The sequence below is a fragment of the Pongo abelii genome, chromosome 16 (assembly GCF_028885655.2).
Source record: "Pongo abelii isolate AG06213 chromosome 16, NHGRI_mPonAbe1-v2.0_pri, whole genome shotgun sequence".
In the NCBI taxonomy this organism is placed as follows: Eukaryota; Metazoa; Chordata; class Mammalia; order Primates; family Hominidae; genus Pongo; species Pongo abelii.
Genome location: NC_072001.2, coordinates 45,283,177 through 45,304,543, shown reverse-complemented (window position 1 = coordinate 45,304,543; position 21,367 = coordinate 45,283,177). Strand labels below are relative to the sequence as shown.

The 21,367-nt window shown below is 44.2% G+C and overlaps 2 protein-coding genes across 9 annotated transcripts in view; both read right to left on the bottom strand.

Annotated features, from left to right (window-relative positions):
* Nucleotides 1-16,274, bottom strand: part of CAPN3 (calpain 3) — a 57,831-nt gene extending 41,557 nt beyond the window's left edge. Inside the window, exon 1 of one of the 4 annotated variants that reach the window (XM_063716592.1) lies at nt 16,162-16,274. In XM_063716592.1, coding sequence (XP_063572662.1) covers nt 16,162-16,209 — 48 coding nt within the window. In that variant the 5' untranslated portion in view covers nt 16,210-16,274. Of the gene's footprint in view, nt 1-10,521; nt 15,364-16,161 lie in introns of those variants that run through there. The other 3 variants (XM_063716591.1, XM_002825346.6, XM_054532639.2) reach the window with 3 other exon arrangements.
* Nucleotides 16,162-21,367, bottom strand: part of GANC (glucosidase alpha, neutral C) — an 82,834-nt gene continuing 77,628 nt past the window's right edge. For 3 of the 5 annotated variants that reach the window (XM_054532632.2, XM_024232503.3, XM_054532633.2), the window contains 3 exons: nt 21,116-21,228; nt 19,190-19,293; nt 16,950-18,587 (listed from right to left, as the gene is read on the bottom strand). In XM_054532632.2, coding sequence (XP_054388607.1) covers nt 18,478-18,587; nt 19,190-19,293; nt 21,116-21,228 — 327 coding nt within the window. In that variant the 3' untranslated portion in view covers nt 16,950-18,477. Of the gene's footprint in view, nt 16,276-16,949; nt 18,588-19,189; nt 19,294-21,115; nt 21,229-21,367 lie in introns of those variants that run through there. The other 2 variants (XM_054532634.2, XM_054532635.2) reach the window with 2 other exon arrangements.

Below are 21,367 nucleotides of genomic sequence, written 5' to 3'. Positions count from 1 at the left end.
TTCAGACCGGGTCTTTTTGGTTCTAACTCTAGCTGTTTTATCCACTCTGCACAATGCCCGCAGTTCTTCCTCTCTGTGGCTAGGACAGTGACCTCACTTCTCTGTAAACTGTCTGACAGAAGGTAACACTCTTAAGGCAGATCACAAGCAGACCACTTGCTGAGTCAGCTTCATTGGAAAGATATATAATTTTCCTGGGAGAAGAAACAACTGGGTCCTAGGCACTAGGAGCAGAGAGATTCCTGCCACAGCCTAGGTTTTTCTGTGGTTCAGCCCCCTCCCTCTCTTCTCATGCTGGCACGGAGTAACTTTTTTTTTTGTGCCAACCTAGGATTTCTTCTTTTCAGAACTGAGTAATACAGATCAAATGACTCCTGACTGAGAAGATACACGGAGTCAGTATTAATTTTAGAGGCAGTGGAGCACATGGAAGAGGTCATCAGAGCAAGAGACCGTCTGGTATGGACGGAAAGCTTCCAACTTGAAAGTGCTGATGTGAGGCCAGGCACGGTGGCTCACGCCCGTAATCTCAGCACCTTGGGAGTCTGAGGCGGGTGGATCACCTGAGGTCAGGAGTTCAAGACCAGCTTGGCCAACATGGTGAAACCCTGTCTCTACTAAAAATACAAAAATTAGCCAAGCGTGATGCCGGCCACCTGTAATCCCAGCTACTTGGGAGGCTGAGGCAGGAGAATCAATTGAACCCAGGAGACAGAGGTTGTAGTAAGCCAAGATCACACCATTGCACTCCAGCCTGGGCAACAAGAATGAGACTATCTCAAAAAAAAAAAAAAAAGAAAAGAAAAAGTGCTGATGCGATGGCCAAGTGCTGGGTCCTAGGAAGTTGGTGGCCATCTGTCCTCTCAATCTTATGCCCTTTCTTTCACTCCCTTTCAGACCAAAGGAACTGGGTTTCTTGAAGAAATGATTCATTCCAGGTGTGGGGCAAGAAATGTACAAGATGGGCATGGCACATTTTGTTGTGGCCAGAAAACAAGGAAGGGATAAAAGATTAATGGAGTAATGTGAAATGATACAGGCAATGTACAGGGGCTCCTACTGTCCAAAGATGGAACAATTTGAACATGAAAAAGAAGAATGACTGCAATGGATTAAAACATGCTGCAGTACTTCACACTGATCACATTCTTTTTCTTTTCTTCTTTTTGAGACAGGGTCTTACTCTGTCACTCAGGCTGGAATGCAGTGGCGCGATTTTGGCTCACTGCAGCCTCAACCTCCCTAGCTCAAGTGATCCTCCCACCTCAGCCTCCCAAGTAGCTAGTGACAGAGCAGGAGCATTGCCATCTTGGACAAGCACCACCATTTTAAAGTGCCCCTTGATCAAAAACTGCCTAAATCCAACCCAAAGGGCATCAGCCTAATGGCTAATGTCAGCATGACCATAAACCACAAATGACATCTCCAACCAGAAACATTCCAACCCTAACATAAACCCTCTCCCTGACCAGAGACATGCCAGCCCCAAGATAACCTCCCCTCCAACCAGAGACATTCCAAACCCACAACGAACTTCTCCTTCACACAGAAACATTCCAAGCCTGTGATAGGCTCTCTCACCCTGAACCCTTAAATACATTTAGTCTGTAAGAGAGAGTACTCCTGACGGAAATCGGCCAGAAGCCCCTCTCAGGTTTATTCTCCAAAATAAACCTGTCTTTGTTGAGCCATTTTTCATGTTTCTTTCCTCTTTCTTTTTAACTCTTACAGCTAGGACTATAGGCACAAACCACCATACCTGGTCAATCTTCGTATTTTTAGTAGAGATAGGGTTTCACCATATTGCCCAAGCTGGTCTTGAACTCCTGGGCTCAAGTGATCCACCCACCTTGGCCTCCCAAAGTGCTGGGACTGCAGGCGTGAGCCACCATGCCCAGCCCACATTCTTAATAGAGCATTGTTTCAAGCTGTAATATTTAAGAATACAGAGAAAATGAAGTACAGTCAATACTCATTATTCTTGGTAGTTATGTTTTATAATATTGCTGAGAACACTGTATTAGTAAATACTGAACTATTGCTCTTAGGGGAACTACAGAGTTAGAGTCCTATGAGTCTCTGGTCACATTTTCATCAACCAATCAATATAGAGCCTTATTTTGTGATGTTTCTGCTTAAAGACACCTTATTTAATATTGATTCATTAAATTATTGTTTATTGATTGATGATTCAATAACATTGAACTCACAGCCAACTGGCTATAACTTGTGTGTGAACAAAGCTTATCTGACATACGTATTTCCTCCATGAGGCACACCACAGCCTCCTAGAATGCTAGACAGCATTTCAGCACTATGCTTGGAGGTCACCAATAAAAAGCACAGAAATGAGAAAAACATGGCACTAAAGACGTCATGAAAAGGACATTATTTACAGTGTGAAAGCTGAAACAAGAAGGCAGAGTGTTGCCTTGTTTGACCTGAGCTGGGAACATGTGTGTGAGGTGACTCAGATTTTTCACAGCTCCGTGTATGCTCACAAATGACAGCAAAAACCCCTCAAGTACTAATTTTCGGGAGACAAACCTTAGCGAGTAGGTGAATTTGCAAATATGGCATCTGCAAATAACAAGGATTGGCTGTGTAAGGTTTATAGAACTGACGTCCTCCATGTTGGAAAAGCCATGCCTATGGCATAAAGTTGGAACAATTTTGTGACTGATCTGAAGTAACTAAAAGAGGGATGACATGATTCAAGAACAGGATATGCCTGTAGTCCCAGCTACTCAGAGTCTGAGGCAGGAGGATCACTTAAACCCAGGAGTTCAAGTCCAGTGTGGACAATATAGTGAGACCCCTATCTCTATTTAAAAAAAAAAAAGAATAGGGAGGGTTACCATACATGGAAAATCAGCTGACTCTATTTCACTGTCTTTGGGGTCACAGCCAGAGAAAATATACTACATTTGCACCTGGAAACATTCTAGTCAGAAATAAGGAGGAGTGTTCAGACTGTGAAAGTTACAAGCTGTAGGTTACTGAAGGAGATGGAGCCATCCTTTTCCCTTTAAAACCCTTATATCAGGAAAGAAAGCCATCCATCTGGAAAGGCTGAAAGTAGTTCCCATTTTTGGTCCTATGATCTCTGGGGTATTTTAAAAATAGCAGCTTTTATACTATATCCTGGTGTTCTGGAGTACATAATATACTTCTGAAAGTTCTGATGGTGATTGTTTAAACTTGAAGGCTGAATGAAAATGGAAAAGTATGTGTCAGCTCCTCTTCAGCAGAATGCCACCCAGTGTTAGCTGAGGCACCAGGCTTCCTTGTGAATTAGTCTTGAACACCACTCCATAGCTTCTGAGAGGGCAGAGCCTCCTCACTCCCACCACAGTTCAGCCGGTTCCTAGCAGCTCCTTTCTGTGTGCTTCTCTCTCCCACACTCCTGTGCTTTCTATACTCTGAGTGTTGGCTCACCCCTGCTTGTGTAAACCAAAATAGGAACCTCCACCCTCTACAAAGTCACTTGCTTCAGAAGTTTCACAAGCACTCGGAAAGAATTCTGTGAGGGAGGCCAGGTGCAGTGCCTCATGCCTATAATTCTGGCACTTTGGGAGGCTGAGGCAGGTGGATCACTTGGGGTCAGGAGTTCGAGACCAGCCTGGTCAATATGGTGAAACCCCATCTCTACTAAAAATACAAAAATTAGCCAGGCGTGGTGGCACATGCCTGTAGTCCCAGCTACTAGAGAGGCTAAGGTGGGAGGATTGCTTGAACCTGGGAGGCGGAGGTTGCAGTGAGCTGAGCTGGAGCCACTGCACTCCAGCCTGGGCAACAGAGCAAGACCATGTCTCAGAAAAAAAAAAAAAAAAAAAAAGAATTCTGTGAGGGTCAGGTCGTGGAGAGGAAGAACACCAGGTTGGGGGTCGTCACGAGCCCTGTTGCTTCCTCCACCTCATTTTCCTTTCAGTTCTAGCTCTCCTCCCTCTTGTAAGTAAACAGGCAGGTGTTTTTCTTTCTTTTCTTCCTAGAAAACAATCATACTTAATTCTCCTTCTCCCACCCCAGAAATTATTGTAATTCTGTAATTACAATAATCTAATTTTTTCTTACAGGTTTTCCTCGAGAAGAGAGAAGATGTTTCTGCCATGTTAAGGGTTCAGAAAGTGGGCACATTTGGCAAAATAAGTTTAAAGACTCGACAGTAATTCCATAGTAGTAAGAAGATCTACCCTGAAGAATGTCATACTTTTTTTCTCTTGGTATAACAGCCCTGGCACAAGGAAGAAGTTGGTTCTGCCTAGATTGTGAGGACCTTGGGAAGGGGCAAGAGACCAGGTCATACAGAAAGCAGCAAAAACCAGCCGGTGTGGCTGGGTCCATGTCGATAGACAGCACGGAAGAAAGAAAGAGCCTGGGAAAAGGAATAAGTTGGGGATGGCAGGGCTGTGAGTTAGATGGGAAGGGACTCTTTGTCTTATTTTTCCATTCTGAATGCTTTTCTCCCTCACATTTTACATTTCACAATTTCCCTCACATTTCTGAATTTCTCTCACATCTCTGAAACTGTGATGCAACTTACATTAGAAAGCTTCCTTCTACCGCACTCAGCTGGGTGATGGTCATGACCTTCCATGGACACCCTCTGATAAGATCAAGAAACTACTAGTATTGAGAATCTTCTAGACTTGGGAAAATAAGGTTCATGATGAATTATAGCTTTGGAAACTTACCTAAACTCTATCCTTAAAATAAGCCTAATTCAAGAGATTTCTGTGTACCAGAATACAAGGAATAAAGTCATCTATTCAGAGGACTAAGGGGCTGCTGCTGTCTGTCTGGGAAAGAGGCATCCACAGGTCCAGGTGGTGGAGGGAACTAGCTGGCCCCAGGAGTGAGGAAGAGCGGGGCTAAGAGTGAGGTTGGACTACTGGGCAAAGCACGGATGGATATGGGTATGATAGTAATACCTGGCAGGAAGAAAGGCAAACACCAGAGAAATGTGGCTGAAGTGGAGACCCAGCTCTGAGCCGGGAATGGGTGGGGCTCTGTAATGACAGAGAGGTGGGGACAGGAGTTGAGGGAAAGAGGTGAGGGGAAAAGGTTAGGCAACCCATAGCTGGAGCTCCAGCCACTACCAGCAAGTGAGAAGGCACTGGATCTGGAGTTAAGTGGGAAGGTGGCGAGCTCCCCCAACTCCCAACAGCAAATAGAAGAGAGAGCTAAGCAGAAGGTTGCTATGAGAAACTGCAAGGCCCAGCTATCAGCCCAAGGAGCTTGGAGGACAGTGGAGGAAGGGAGAACGGATTTCCTAGGGAAAGAGCTGGAGGTTAAGCTGGAGGTGGCTGTATATCAATGATGCAGTTTTGACTCCGATTCAGGGCTGTGAACTGGAGGCCCAACCAGAAATAACCTCTCCTAGCAAAGCCAAGAAACACTGAGACCATGCTGATGGAGGGAAGTTTAATCTGAAGTCTGGGTTAATCCAGCTGCTAAATAGGGTGGGCCCTTCCTTCTCCAAGCTCTAGGTTAGGGTGGGTCTGGAATAACATGGAATTTACAGAAAGGTGCCTCCACCTAGCACCAGAGACAGGGGTAAGCCCAGGAACCTCATTGTTGTCAGGGTCCACTGCTGGAGGCCCTGGCCAGCTGAGCTGATGGTGCAGGGCAGGGCACTGTGGAGCAATTCTGGGATCCCACGTTACCAAGGGTGAGGAGAGGACCAGATACCTTTTCATCACAAGGTCCTGCAACTGGCCCTTCACTTCTCATCCCTCCAAAAGAAGCAGGGATCTAGGTTGCCCCTGATTTGGGGATTGCAGGAGATCAGAGAGAAATAGCTTAAGAACTCTCCACCTGGCATGACTGAGGCACATGCAGATGGGAAAAAGGAAGCCCTTGCTCACCATGTTGGTCTCAGTGAGGCTTTAAAGCCAATCACTGAGCAAGGTGCCAAGTTTCCCAGCCAAGTGTGATCCCTCTTTTGTAGTCGCCTTCCTGGCTCTATGATACACTCAGATTTTCACAACCAAACGTACATTTTATATTTGATGTAGATAACTAGAACTGCCCTAAAGGACAAGCAGTCCCCTGCCCATGAGGGGAGCATTCACACACACATCCTCATGCTGAGATGGGTGGATGCATTTAGACCAGGCATGAAGTACTCAAATACATTTCTGTGGTTAATATCTTGAGTGGTCATAGGCACAAATTAAGCTGGAAAAATATTTATGATGTTGCCACTTTTAAGAGACCGCACAGCTGCTTGTAGGCAGTAATAAGAGTAGTCTATGTTTACTGATCACTCAACCATGTGCTGGTCTCAAGTCTTTAGCCGGCATTAACTCATTTAATCCTCAATTAATTATGAGATGGGTTCTTCAATTATGGTTGTTCTCCATTTTTCAAATGGAGAACCTGTGGCAAAATGAGGGTAAGTATGTGACCAAGATTACCTAAGTGTTAGGTAGCAGGCCCAGACTTGAACTTAGGTTATCTGACCTCAGAGCCTGGGCTCTTAGCCACTGTGCCATTCCATCTCCAACTTATAGAGGCTGCTGCTTTCAGGGGCAACCCCTGGGGTGTCACTCAATGCCTGTTGTGTCTTGAGGAGGCCCAATAAATGACACCTTACTTCCATGCATGAGTTTTGAGCCAATAAAGGAATACTACAAAAGTGCAGGGCAGGTGGGAGTCCAAAATCCCACATTTATTGTTTAATAAAAATGGATATTGACATCTAAATCTCAGAATTAGATAGATTTGGGGCTCTAGAGCCAGATTGTGTGGATTTAAATCCCAGCTCCAACCTTCACTAACTGGGAGATCTGGAGTGAGTTATTTAATCCCTCTGAGACTCAGTTCCCTCCTTTGTAAAGTGGGACAATAATGATACTTCGTCACAGGATTGTTGTGAAGATTAAATGAATTAACATATGGAAAGCATTTAGTTACTGGCATGTGGTGAGTTCTCACTCAAGATTAGTGATTATCTTTACTATTAATCACATATTACCAGGTGGCCCAGGGACTCCTGCATGACTCCCCATAGGGACTTGCCTCCAGAAAACTTACTGCAAGGAGGGCAGAGAGCAGAAGCCGTGCTTCTTGCAGGCAGCTTGCTTCCCAGAGAAAGACGGAAGCCAAGAACTGGGCTTCACAGGTCAAGTTCTCTTTACAAACCCACCATGGGAAGGAGACAGGCCAGGAGTGTGGTGCAATTGAATCTTCCACCCCATGGAATGAAACATGACCTGCTCTCCCATCCCCAACCTATCCCTAGTATATTGGGCACCAGCATCCCAGAAGCCCTGTTCTAGAAGCCATTCTATTCTACCCTGGGATCTGTCATCAAGAAAACTTGCCTTAACAGTTGAGAAGTGTTGAATAATTTGTTTGCTTTCTGATCCTAGAAATAGATCATATAAGGAAAGGCTAGAGGAATCAGATTGTTTGGCCTGGAAACTCAATGCATGATGCTCCCGAGTAGAGGAAGAAAGTCTGCGAGGTAGCACTGGTGAGTGAGAGAAGAGATTACAGGTGTGCTGGGAACAGTTGGCCAGAGCCTGTTTTCTTTTAAGAGGGAAAGGCTGAAAGTGCAGCATGCTATTTTAACTAGAATTATAGTTGGCCAGGAATAATTCTCCCTTTATCATTATTATCATTATCACTGTAATTATAATAAATAATACTTGATGGTTGAAAAAAAATTCAGATTGGTTTCCAAAGGTTCTGTGCCTTAGACAGTAAAAGCAGGAAGACCTTTACTCACCTGCCCTTCCTGATAGGACACAGTCTTTTCAGACTGCATAGGGCTGGCAAAGTTCACTACATCTGAAGAAGTTTATGGAGAACTGATGTCTCCAAGAAGTGCTTCACAGTCAGAAAGTTCTGGAGTCATTTCAGTTTTTCAGTTTCAAGTCAACTTGTGTGGCTGTAGATAAGTCATTTGCCCTTTCTGGCCCTTAATCACTTCACCTATAAAGCAAGGACACTGGAGCACCTCTCCAAGAATCATTCCAACTCTGACCATCTCTAATTTTATATTTCTCATTTATGCTAGTGAACCCAATGGGCGTGTTCCTGTGATCTTAACCCCAGGGGAACATGTGGGCATTTTATCCAAGAGTGGCCTTTGCTATCTGGTCCTTCAGTGACTCAAACAGTGGAAAATCCAGGATCTTTGTTGATGATGATGGTGGTGGTGGGGGCACAATTTAGAACAGACAAGTCTTCTGCACCCCTCATTTCAAACATGGACACTGCCCAATCTAGTATCTAGAGCATAACAGGCCCTTAAAGAATTTTTATTAATTTGTAAGTCTAGCTTGAAGACTCAAGTCCACCAATGATTTCACTGAAAACAGTATTTGTAGGTTTTAATTTTCCCCATTCTGAGAAAGAGCTTTTATTTTTTTAAACTTTTTTTATAGAGATAGGGTCTCACTATGTTGCCCAGGCTGGTCTCCAACTGCTGAGCTCAACTGATGCTCCCACCTCTGCCTCCCAAAGTGCTAGGATTACAGGCATGAGCCACCATGTCTGGCCCAAGAAAGGGCTTTTAGGAACTCCCTGTGTGGGAACACAGGCCTATCCTGTCTCACTGGTCAAGGCCCTCGGGCATGGGTTTTCATTCACCAGCATCAGCTGAGTACCCACTATGGGACTGGCCTGAGCTTGGTGAGGAGGCCTCAAAGATGAACAGGAAGGGTCTCTGCTCTCAGTGAGAGGAAAACAGTCATGAGAAAGATTGAAGGAAGTGACACCTGAGCAGAGGTTCAGATAGGAACAAAAAAAGGCATGTCAGGCAGACAGACAGCATGAGCAAAGGCCTCCGGTGTGAGAAGACTTGGAACTACAGAGCAGCTAAATGTCCAAGCACTGCTGGTGTGTCAGGATCTGGGGAAAGAGGATGGAGATGGGCCTGGACAGGTAGGCAGGGACCAGCTGAGAAGGGCCTATGGCTTGGCTAAGGAGTTTGGACTTGTCCTGAAGGCAGTGGGGGCCGAGAGAGGGATGTCACTGAAGATATTTCAGCAAGGGGTTGTGACATGTCCAACTACTCTGATAGCAGAGCAGTGTTATCTTCTAAACTGAAGGCCTTCAGGACAGTTATGGGCCTTACCATAGAACCAAGAAGAGCCCCTATGGAATATACAGGGTTGTCTAGTACTCCACCTCAGGTTTGTTGTTGTTGTTGTTGTTGTTTGAGACTGGGTCTCACTCCTGTCACCCAGCCTGGAGTGCAGTGGCGTGATCTCAGCTCACTGCTGCCTCGACTCCCCGAGTTCAGGCGATATTCCCACCTCAGCCTCCGAGTAGCTAGGACCACAGGCATGTGCCACCATGCCTGGATAATTTTTTGAATTTTTAGTACAAAAGAGGTAGGTTTTTGCCCTGTTGCCCAGGCTGGTCTCGAACTCTTGGGCTCAAGCAATCCTCCAGCCTGGGCCTCCCAAAATGCTGGGATTACAGGTGTGAGCCACCATGCCTGGCCCACCTTAGGTTAAAGAAAACCATGGCTAATAAATAGTATTGGGTCTCAGCTTGTCATCATTTCCTCATGGAGGGTTTGTCTCCCTGGACCAAGTTAGCTCTCTTTGCCACATGATCCCGTGGCACCCAGAACATCGTCTCCTGACAATGTCACTCTTGTTCAATGACCATCTTCCCTTCAGGACCCTAGGTTCCAAGACAGCTGGAATTTTGGTCTTTCTTACTCACTGCTGTCCCCCCAGTTGCTTGCCCAGTGCTGGCACTAGTAGATGCTCAATAAATATTTCTTGAATTAAGAACAAGAGTCACACTGGAGGGATGATCAGAGAGGTGAGCCAGGGGAATGTGATTTCCCTCCTGGTGATCACTATAAATGAAACCCAGAGGCTGGGAGAGTTTCCTAAAACAGAAAGTTTTAATCCGGGCTCTGTCATGTGCCCACTAGATATATTTCACTCTAGTGTGCCTTGACTCCTCACTTATGAGGTGAGGTAGGTGGACAAAAGCGATTGCTAGGTCTCTCTCTCTAACCCCAACATTTTATGCATGAAAAAATATTCCTTGCCTACGACTCTCCTCTTTCTAGGGTTTCTGTGTTTCAGAAAGATATGGCCACTGGTAAATTAAAGAAGAATGACATCATGATTTTAGCCAGAGAAACTGAAATAATCTTACAAAGATGAAAGATATTTAAAACGAACGGGTAGATCTGGGCTGTCTGGAATTTGTTCTGAGAAAGGAATATTTATTTTTACAGGATGAATTAAACTGAGTTCCAACCACTTTTATAAAAAGCAAGATTTTTTTTTTCAGAGAGAAAGAGGCAGAGCATGAGAATCAGCCCCACCCTCCCCGCTCTCCCTCTGGATTTTGCTGAGATTTGGTCAAATATCTGAGACCTGTTCCTCTCCTCCCTCTTCACACTTAAGGACAGAGCCCAGCAGAGCTACTGCCAGGATCCTTCCCCCAGTGCCCATGTGCACAGCTGAGCTGCTGGAGGTGCTGAGTGGGAGGACTTCTCCGTGGGGGGAAAACCCAACCAGCAAGCAGGAAGCTACTCACCGGAGGTCTCTTCCAGACGAACTGGATGGGGAACTTCTGGCTATAAAAGAGAGAGGTCTCATCCGGTGGGAACTCAGGGTCCACATAAAGAACTTTCTTTTCTAGACATTTCTTGTGAAGTTGCTCGAATGTCTTCTCTTTCACTCCGATAATAGGAAAATTGCGGCTGATGATGGCTGAATAGATGCCACTTGAGTTCCCACCCCCAGCCTCGGTGGCCTTGCTCTGGGCTGGGTGAGGAACTGGCCCTGGGGACCGGGGCTCAGCCGCTGTCCTTGGAGCCACAGATGCGCTAATGACGGTTGGCATGGCAAGTGGCTTTGGAAGAAAAAGCTTTTTAAAGAAAACAAGATACAGCTACCTTCAAGGAAAGGAAGCAACTGCAAAGGGGAAGTTGGAGTAATTCTGTCATCTGAGAGAAAAGTGTCCACATCCAGTTTGAAGTTGAAAGCCCATCAGAAGGTCGTACAAGTTATGTCCATCTTAAAAACCAAGCTGTGATTCTGAAGCCATAAGTTCTCCTGAGAAATGAGTGCTAAAGGATTTCTGAAGCAATGTTGACCTGGGGTCTCCTACCAGCAGCATGCATGCCAGAGAGAGAGAGGGAAAGAGAGTGAGGGTTGTGTTTCAGTGGCCTGAAGATGCTTGAGCCAGGAAAACTAAAAATAGATGTGAAGAAACACTGTGAGTATGAGAGCAAGAGAGACTGCATGGTAGAGACAGGAGAACCTGGCTAGGGACATTTCTGTTGCCAGGAATGTTGTCAGAAAATGAAAAGGGAGTATCTCAGTAAGGTGAACACTGGAAAGAAGCTGAGAACTGCTGACATGTTATTGAGTAGGCAGTTATACAGACCACCCAACTACTGGCCATCAAATGAATGGAAAACAATATTGCAAAAAAGCTAGTTAGGGTGAATGGGAGGTACTAAATTCTACGAAAATATTCTGTGAATTTTAGAGAACATGATTTTTAGTCCTAAAATTTTAGAATATCAGAACATTATTCAATGTTAGATTTGGTATCTTTTCTAGAATGTTCTTGGGTCAGCGTTCATTGGAAATGTCTGCATGGAAAATGCTACTCAGCAGAGTCCTCAGTTGAGAAAATCTCTGTCTCTACCTGCATACTTGACCTTGCCACCTCTTGTCTCTCCCCATCCCCAAAATAAACACTGGGACTGAATCTGCTAAAAAGTGCACCTGCTGGGCCATGTGGCTCACGTCTGTAATCTCAGCACTTTGGGAGGCCGAGGCGGGTGGATCACATGAGGTCAGGAGTTCGAGACCAGCCTGGCCAACAATAGTGAAACCCTGTCTCTACTAAAAATACAAAAATAAGCCGGGCGTGGTGGCGGGTGCCTGTAATCCCAGCTACTTGGGAGGCTGAGACAGAAGAATCGCTTGAACCCAGGAGGCAGAGGTTGTAGTGAACCCAGATCGCGCCACTGCACTCCAGCCCAGGTGACAGAACGAGACTCCATGTTAAAAAAAAAAAAAAGTGCACCTGAGCACAGAAAACCCTCACTTAACGTCATCGATAGGTTCTCGTAAGCTGTGGCTTTAAGCAAAATGATGTACTGTATAGTGAAACCTGGCTAACTGATATAAACAAGAGTTAAGTCCCTATAGCACATGGTATGTTTTGGTTAAAGTCACAGTTTACAAGAACCTATCAATGATGTTAAGTGAGGACTTACTGTACAGGTTATATGTTGACTCATTCAGCCATGCCACATTAGGCATCTGAGACAGAAGTCGGAATTAGATACTGAACCAGACTGCCTGTTAAGTCCTGGGATGTCACACCTGGTTTCAGGGCTCTTAGATGAGAGCATAAGTGGCTCTGGGGAAGGGAAGTACCTGCCTGGCCTCCACCTTGTCTTCTACCCACAATAGCTGCTCCCTGGGCTATAAGGACATGACCACATTTCAAGTATGGCAGAGTGGAGGCATGTCCTAGGCTGCAGTCATGCCTGTTCCCATGCGACCAGTCTCAATAATCCAAGATTAGAGGCTATGGAAGAAGGTGGGAAGTGACAGGTAAAATAGGGAGTACTATCAGCCTCCTGATCCCTGGGATTGCGGCTTTGAAGAATTCTATGTCTGGGCTTGCAGGAACCATCAGCCTAGCCATCTGTCCCTCCAAGAAAATGCCCAGGGCTTTTTGCTAGTCTTGGAGAGGCAGAATAGAGGACAGTGGTCTCTGGTGACTGACCACCTCGGTTCAAAGTCTAGGTTGGCCCCTTACTGGCTGTGCCTGTGTAACTTTAGGTGAGTTATTTCTTCCTTTCTGTCTCAGATTTCTCACCTATAAAATAGGTACAATTACAGTCATTCTGTTATTAGGTTTTTGTAACAATTAAATAATTTATGTAATACATTTAACACTGTGCCAGGATTTTCTTAAGCACTCAATAAATGGTGTTGTTAGAGAAGACCTGAATTTAATATTACTTTGGAATTAGATCAGGTTGAATGATACATTTACTCACTGACGCAAATCAGCATTCACTCAATGGGCATTAACTGAATATCTGCTATGTGGACAGCACAGGAATAGGTATAATCTGCCCAGGCTCATGTGGTATGCAGCATCTCCAATCATCAGAAGCTGGCCTATCTGCCTGCAACAAAAAGACTGACTTCCACCCTCAAAGTCACCAGTGGCATAGACAGCAAAGGTGGGGTTTCTTTCCCCCTCTATCATAAGTTTGGGTCCCAGCCTAGCATTCTATCCCACCCTGAAATTCAGAGCACTGACCCACACTTTATTGTTTCTGCTTATTTAACTTCCCGTTTGCCCATAAGACTGTGGAGCTGGGAAGTGGGTTCCCATTTCCCTCTCAGGTTTAGAAGGCCCTTAATAAATATGTGTTATATATCTGGTGAATGAAATTTTCCTATGCAAAGAGAAATTTCTTACACTTCTGGCTTTGCCAGTGCAATCAAAGTTTCTCTGCTGATCTGCTCCAGGCGAAGGAGCTGTCCTGGGCCACAAACCCACTGAGCTTTCTTTCCTCAGCTGTCTCAGCCAGCACCATCTGTGAGTAACTAACAGAAGTGTGTGACAGCAGCGAGCCTCTTGTCAGAGCAGGGTGGGCGTATCAAACACAGAAAGGGCAAGGTGCCATTCATTTTGCTCTGTCAGTTGTTGTGGATAAAACATTCTCTCAGATGAACAGGTCCAAACTCAAGGTTTATTCAATGGCACAGCTGTGGAAACCAATGCTATCAGGGAGAAGTCCAACTCGAGCCCATGAACAAAGGGCATATAATGAACACATAAACAGCTGCACATTTCAATTCCCAGAAGCCCCTTCAAGGATAAAGAACTAGTTTTTATAACCTATTTCACCCACGGTCATGTAATATCTGTGGCTGGAATGGTTTCTGTTGCACAGCATTGCCAACTAATGGCTCTGTCTTTTCCACCAAGAAGCATTTCTTTGATTTCTAACACTATTGGAAGCAATGTCTTTGCTTATCATTATAATACCTCTCATTCATTAAGTGCCTACTGGGAGCTAGCCACTTCACAGAGACCTTTAAAAAACTTTTTATTTTAAAATAATTTTAGACTTACAAAAGAGTTGCAAAGATAGAAGTCCTTAGTGTCCTCCAGTCTCTGATCATTCCACAGTCTTTGTCTCTCATGACCTTGACACTTTTGAAGAGTACTTGTCAGGTTTTTGTAGAATGACCCTAAATTTGGGTTTCTCTGATATTTTTCACATGATTAGACTGAGGTTATGGATTTAGGGGAAGACTGTCACAGATGTGACATGGCCACCTCCTCAAACCATATTTGGGGGTATATGATATTGACAGATTTTATTACAGGTGATGTCAACTTTGATCACTTGCCTAAAGTGATGCTTACTGGGTTTCTCCCTGGTAATGTTACTATTTTTCCCTTTCTGTACACATAAGATATTTTAAACTTGTAGAAAAACTCTGCAAGTTTCACTAATTCCATTTTACAACTGAGGAAACTTGAGATATCTGCTGTATTTTGACAGTTAAGTATCAGAAAACTCACAAAATTTTAGAGATTATCTCTTTTTTTTTTTTTTAGATGGAGTCTCTCTCTGTCACCAGGCTGAAGTGCACTGGTGCAATCTTAGCTCACTGCAACTTCTGCCTCCCGGGTTCAAGCAATTCTCCTGCCTCAGTTTCCTGAATAGCTGAGATTACAGGCATGTGCCACCATGCCCTGCTAATTTTTGTATTTTTAGTAGACATGCGGCTTCACCACGTTGGCCAGGTTGGTCTTGAACTCCTGAGCTCAAGTGAACCCCCTGCCTCGGCCTCCCAAAGTGCTGGGATTACAGGCGTGAGCCACTGCACCCAGGCTAGAGATTATCTCTTTTCTTTAACAAAGCCCAGAGAGGTTAAATGCCATGGCCAAGATCACTCAGCCAGTTCACTGTAGAAGCAAACTAGACTCCAGGTCTCTTGATTTCCTTGGAAGTAAATGCATGAGTAAGATTTAACTGATGTGAATTAGGTATAAGATCTCTGTATCCTTGCATGCAAATAGTCAGGCTCCCCTTTCCCTGGCTCTGATTGGACAGCAATGTAATACCATCGGCCTGGGTGGAAACAACTGTCAAGAAGCAGCTGTTGCACTTTGGGAGGCAGAGGCAGGTGGATTACATGAGGTCAGGAGTTCGAGGTCAGCCTGGCCAACATGGTGAAAACCTATCTCTACTAAAAATACAAAAATTAGCTGGGCCTGGTGGCGCATGCCTGTAATCCCAGTTACTCAGGATGCTGAGGCAGAAGAATCGCTTGAACCCGGAAAGCAGAGGTTGCAGTTAGCCAAGATCATGCCATTGCACTCCATCCTGGGTGACAGAGTGAGATTCTGTCTCAAAAAAAAAAAAAAAAAAAAAAAAGAACCAGCTGTCTAATTCTGGCAAGTTTTGGTGTGGCACTACAGCCTTTAGCAAGGCTTGTCATGAGACAAGCAGATGTGATATGAGATGCCAATGTCTCTGCTATTTCTCCTAGAATGCTAGCTATATGGCCTCCATCGTCAGTGGCTAATATGATAGCCTGTTTCCAGTGGAGCTGCTGATGGCTTTCTACTCCCTGGCCTGAGAAGTTATTTTACCCTAGAGTAGCCCTTCGAGGGTTTGGTAGGTGGAAATCCTAGGAATCTCATTACTAAGGCTTTTAGGCAGAGTGGTTAATTAGCTAAAAATTATTCAACTCCCAGTGTTTATGTGCTTTGACTGTGTTTCTGCTGCTTATCATTTTGATGCCTTGATAGTGAAAAGGATGTGACAAAGTGAAGGAATTCTGCACATAGACCAAACTCCAGAATTGTATTTTTCTTAAAACCAACAAAATTCTTCTATATGATCCTAATACAATGCTCAAAAGTAAAAAAATTACCATGTAATCAAAAGATCCCATTCCAATGTTGCCAACTGTTCCAACAGAGGAGGTAAGGCCAGGCACAGTGGCTCATGCCTATAGCCCCAGCACTTTGGGAGGTCAAGGCAGGAGGATCGTTTGAGTCCAGGAGTTTAAGACTAGCCTGGGCAACATAGTGAGACCCCACATATTTTTATTAAAATTAAAATTTTTTTTATATTGTTGCCAGATTGCCATTCTGAAAGATTATACTTACATTTTTCTGTTGGGTAGTTTGTGTTTTTAAACTGATTTGCCAACTCATTCCTTGACATTTACATCTTGAAGGAAAGACACACTATGCATTCATTTTAGAGCTTTTTTAGGAACCCTGTTGAAATGAATAAAATTTCTTATATAAAATCCAGTTTCCTATGAAACCATATTAAGAATTAGCCACAAAAAAGTAACTTAATACCTGTAGGCCAACTCAGCCCCATATTGCTCTCTGGTACACAAATTCAGAAATGGGAGGTAGGTAAAGTGTGAGAAGCAATAAGAGCAGAAAACCATTAAAAACACCCAGGCTCTCTCCACTTGTCTCTAGCCAAATGTTTCAATATAGATTTGGGTCAAAACAGAGCAGTTCCTCATTAACTTACTCTACTAGTTACTACTCCATTCCTCCAACAATATTTTAAATGGAAGACTAGACGTGCAATAAATGTTGACCTAAAGATAGTTCTTATTCAACTTTAAATGCTATTAAAAACTATCATTTATATTAGGGAGGAGCACCCAGTCTCCTGGCTAAGTTTTATTTTAGGTTGGCAAGGGAAATTTGAAGATAGGCACCATGGCTTCAGCTAATATAAGGTTGCTCCTTTCTTCTCAACTGCAAAACTTACAGAAATAGGAGCAAAGAATCTGTGCAGGTCTCTGTGAGCTTACATATGGTGCAGAGCTCAAATCTCAACTCATACTATGAAATGTGTCCACAAGGAAATGCACAGTGTTGATTGCCTTTGGGAAGAATCTTGATCAGAAAAGTAAATCAGATGAAAATACATTCAATTGTAATTTTTTAATCAATTAAATCCACCAGCTAACCAATCACAGCTAACAGTTACTGAAAGTCAGGTATAATAGTGCTCTGTCAGATAGAAGAGAAATAGAACATGCTCTTGAGGGACATACAATCTAGTAGGAGAACGGAGACATACTGAAAACATTAAAGTATGATCCCTGAGAATGCTAAGTAGAGCACAGTTATAAGTGGGACAGCATTACAGGGAAGGGCAAAATCACTGCTAATGGGTATGGGGGTAGGGGTGTTCACGTAGTTAGGCTTCATGGGAAAGTGGGATTTAAGTTGGGCCTGGAAGGATGGTAAGGGCAGGAGGATATTGGCGCCCAGGGATCAGAAGGCACAGAGGTGGCCATTAGCAAGTTGCTAAGTGGAGGAAGCCTGATAAGAAGAGGTGTGTGCTGAGGAGTGCTGAGGAGTTGAGGCTGCCAAAACAGATGCTGTGGCAGGCAGCAGGGAGCCACTGAGGTCTGCAGAGCCTTGGGCACCATGACACGACTGGTATGTTGTAATGTTCTGCCCCATGCCAAGCCATATTAGAGCCTGGGACAAAAGAAAAACTCAGTAATACTAATCCTGTCTTTATTTTAAATTTTTATATTTTGTTCATCATGGTTTTTTTTTGCACTAATTCTGATTTTTAAAAATATTGGATTGAAACCTTACTTACTTGGATTACTGTATTTTTTGGCATCCCTTACATTTTGTGCCCAAGGCCAGGGTCTCCCTTGCCTCATCCTAGTCCCAGTCATGAGTTCTACTTCTGAAGTCCAGTGGTGGGTACATGGGTAATTATTCCATTGTTATTAATTATAGCTTACTCATGTTATAAATATTATTTGGTTAGTAAACAGCACTTAATTAAAAAAACAATTTAAAAGACATGGATTTTAAGATTAATTAGAAACTATTGAGCCTGAGAAGCATGAAAGAGAAAAGAATCCTTCGTACTGCCAAATTGATCTCTAGGGGAGAATAATTCACCACTGCTGCAGCGTATGCAGTGCACACAGAAGAGGGCTGCTCTGCCCAGTCCATGTGGGTGGAAGATAACTGGGGGGAATACCAGAGGCTGCTGTGCACTTGGAGACTGGCCTTGAGCAACTCAGCTGCTGCAGCCAGAGCGCCAATGCTGCATGGCCTGAGGCAAGCCCTGGCAAATGGGCTGCCCAGGTAGGCTTGGCCCACATTAAAACAGACCCACGCAGCCCTGCTGAAGGAATGGAAGCAACAGAAGACTCCTGAACGCTATAAATGTCTCAGGGCTATGTATCCGGGAGAAAAGGAGATGTTTGATACAAGGAACATTGTTAGTACATCTTAACATGTAAAATCTGAAATTTTAAAACATGAAATCTATTGTTCATTAGTATAATGGTGACGAATGAAAGATTATTTTGATTCAGGGAAGGCAAACAGATTGCAGCAAAAATCTCAAAAAAGGCGAGGGGAAAAGTTGAAAGGGGCAGGCAGGTCCCTGCTCACATCACCAGGGGCTGTTCTTTGTCATATGATGCGGACCTCCCAGTCAGTGGCAATGTTGAGCGAGAGCTTCTCCAGGCTCAGGGTGGATGTTTTGGTACAATACGTAAAAGCCACAGGCTGATCTTTACCATCTAAATAGCAAGACAATAAAACAGGGAAATTTTGATGAATCTCTAGAAGGGAAAAGTCTTTTCTCCAAATCTGAAATGTTTTCTCACTGTATCATAAAACCTTATACTCCACTCTAAATTAATAGCACTTTTACCCATGAACTTCCATGAAGTTTTAGAAACGTGGAAAATTTCATTGTTTTGACCACAAGATTGGTTGAAAAGAAACCGTAAGGAACAAATAAATTTGTCCAAGAACTTTAGGAAGGAAGGAAGGATATAAGTCCCATCCTGCCCTTTCATAAACTCCAAACACATGCGTAGGATTCTCCAGGTCTTCAGGCAGCTATAGTTTAAACAAATATTCAGAGAAGCTATGATATTATTTCAAGCCCGAAATAAGTTTCCTTAGAAAAACACTAAAAGTGAGCAGAAAGATCAATTCATGAAGAGAAGCAAGATGGCCTCATTTATTCTACAGACTAGTATATTTCACCTCTACCTGAAAGCACACAGTCCACTCAGGCTCAGCATATTATGTTTGTTTGGTGACTACTCATCTCACTGCAGATACTTCTGTTTATAAAAACAAATGGTGAGGTAAGAATGGACTGCTTTCTCACCAGATGAGTGGGTAGTCACAGAAGATGGCTCCTTCCTGAAGCCTAAGACCAAGATCTGCTCCACCACACACTTGCTGGGATAATGACCCCTCTGGTCAGCAGAACTGGAATAGATACAAACAGTATTAAAAGGAGAGGGATGGGGGTTTGAAGTGGCCACCAGCTCAACATCTCCAGCCTTGTGAGTTCCTTTCCCATCTGTCCCTTGGAGGCATGATCCATATAGGAGTCATATTTACTAGGATGAAGAGATAATAAAAGATGATAATAAAAGACCCAGGCACGGTGGCTCATGCCTGTAATCCCAGCACTTTGGGAGGCCAAGGTGGGCAGATCACTTGAGGCCAGGAGTTCAAGACCAGCCTGGGCAACACGGCAAAATCCTGTCTCTACTAAAAATACAAAAATTAGCCAGGAGTGGTGGTGGGTGCCTGTAGTCCCAGCTACTTGGGAGGCTGAGACACGAGAATCCCCCGAACCTGGGAGGTGGAGGTTGCAGTGAGCTGAGATCGCACCACTACACTCCAGACTGGGTGATACAGTGAGACTCCATCTCAAAATAATAATAATAATAATAATAATAATAATAAAAGACGACTCACTGGGCATGGTGGCTCACGCCTGTAATCCCAGCGCTTTGGGAGGCCAATGTGGGTGGATCACCTGAGGTCAGGAGTTCGAGACCAGCCTGCCCAACATGACGAAACCCCGTCTGTACTAAAAAAATACAAAAAATTAGCCAGGCATGGTGGTGGGCGTCTGTAATCCCAGCTACTCAGGAGGCTGAGGCAGGAGAATCGCTTGAACCTGGGAGGCGGAGGCTGCAGTGAGCTGAGATCATGCCGCTGCACTCCAGCCTGGGCGACAAGAGCAAAACTCTGTCTCAAAAAGATGACCCTGTGTACCAAGGAACAGCTAACTGGTGGCCAAATCAGGCTCTCTTTAACAAGTTATTTGAAAAATAACTGAAGAACACAAAAGTTACAAATGTGACTTGGATATTACAATCAAATTATAATAAATCAGATATTTAGTGAATTGGTGAATGGATGAATGAATGGAATTAGTGGGAGCTTAAATTAAGTCCTTTTTTATTTTTTAGAAAGTCAGGGAGATGGGCGCAGTGGCTCACGCCTGTAATCCCAGCACTTTGGGAGGCCGAGGTGGGCAGATCACCTGAGGTCGGGAGTTCGAGACCAGGCTGACCAACATGGAGAAACCCTGTCTCTACTAAAAATATAAAATTAGCTGGGCGTGGTGGTGCATGCCTGTAATCCCAGCTACTTGGGAGGCTGAGGCAGGAGAATCGCTTGAACCCAGGAGGCAGAGGTTGCGGTGAGCCGAGATCGTGCCACTGCACTCCAGCCTGGGCAATAAGAGTGAAACTCCATCTCAAAAAAAAAAAAAAAAAAAAAGTGGGGGAAAGGAAGGTGAAGACAATAAGGGAGGATCATTCATGGTAGAGTGGTTGAAAAATACTCCGGAAACGGGCCAGGCACGGTGGCTCACACCTGTAATCCCAGCACTTTGAGAGGCTGAGGTGGGTGGATCACCAGAGGTCAGGAGTTCGAGACCAGCCTAGCCAACATGGTGAAACCCCGTCTCTACTAAAAATACAAAAATTAGCTGGGTGTGTTGGTGCATGCCTGTAGTTCCAGCTACTTGGGAGGCTGAGGCAGGAGAATCACTTGAACCCAGGAGGTGGAGGTTGCAGTGAGCTGAGATCACGCCACTGCACTCTAGTCTGAGGGACAGAGTGAGTGAGACTCTGTCTCAAAAAGAAAAGAAGAGAAAAGAAAAATATTCCAGAAACGGCCTTCACCATTCATTTCTTTAAATAGTACCTTAAAACATACCTGTGCATTTGAGGATGCCGAACGGATAGTGCGATTTACTTAAGAAAACAGTTTCTTTAGCTGCCATTACCTATTGATCAGAACACTGGAACAGAATGAAAACTTCCTGTGCAAAAATTGCTTCTGGTGGAGGTATTGGAATGAATGGCCATCGTCAAGATATAACTCACCCACTGAAGAAGCCTGGAGAATGAATCACAGAGACAGAATGTGCTTATACGACAGCTTTACAGGAAAAGAATGTCAGCTCCTAAAGGGTAACAATAGAGTAAAAAGTTTCTGAAAAATTCAAGCTATATAAGGTAGTCGTACAAATACCTAA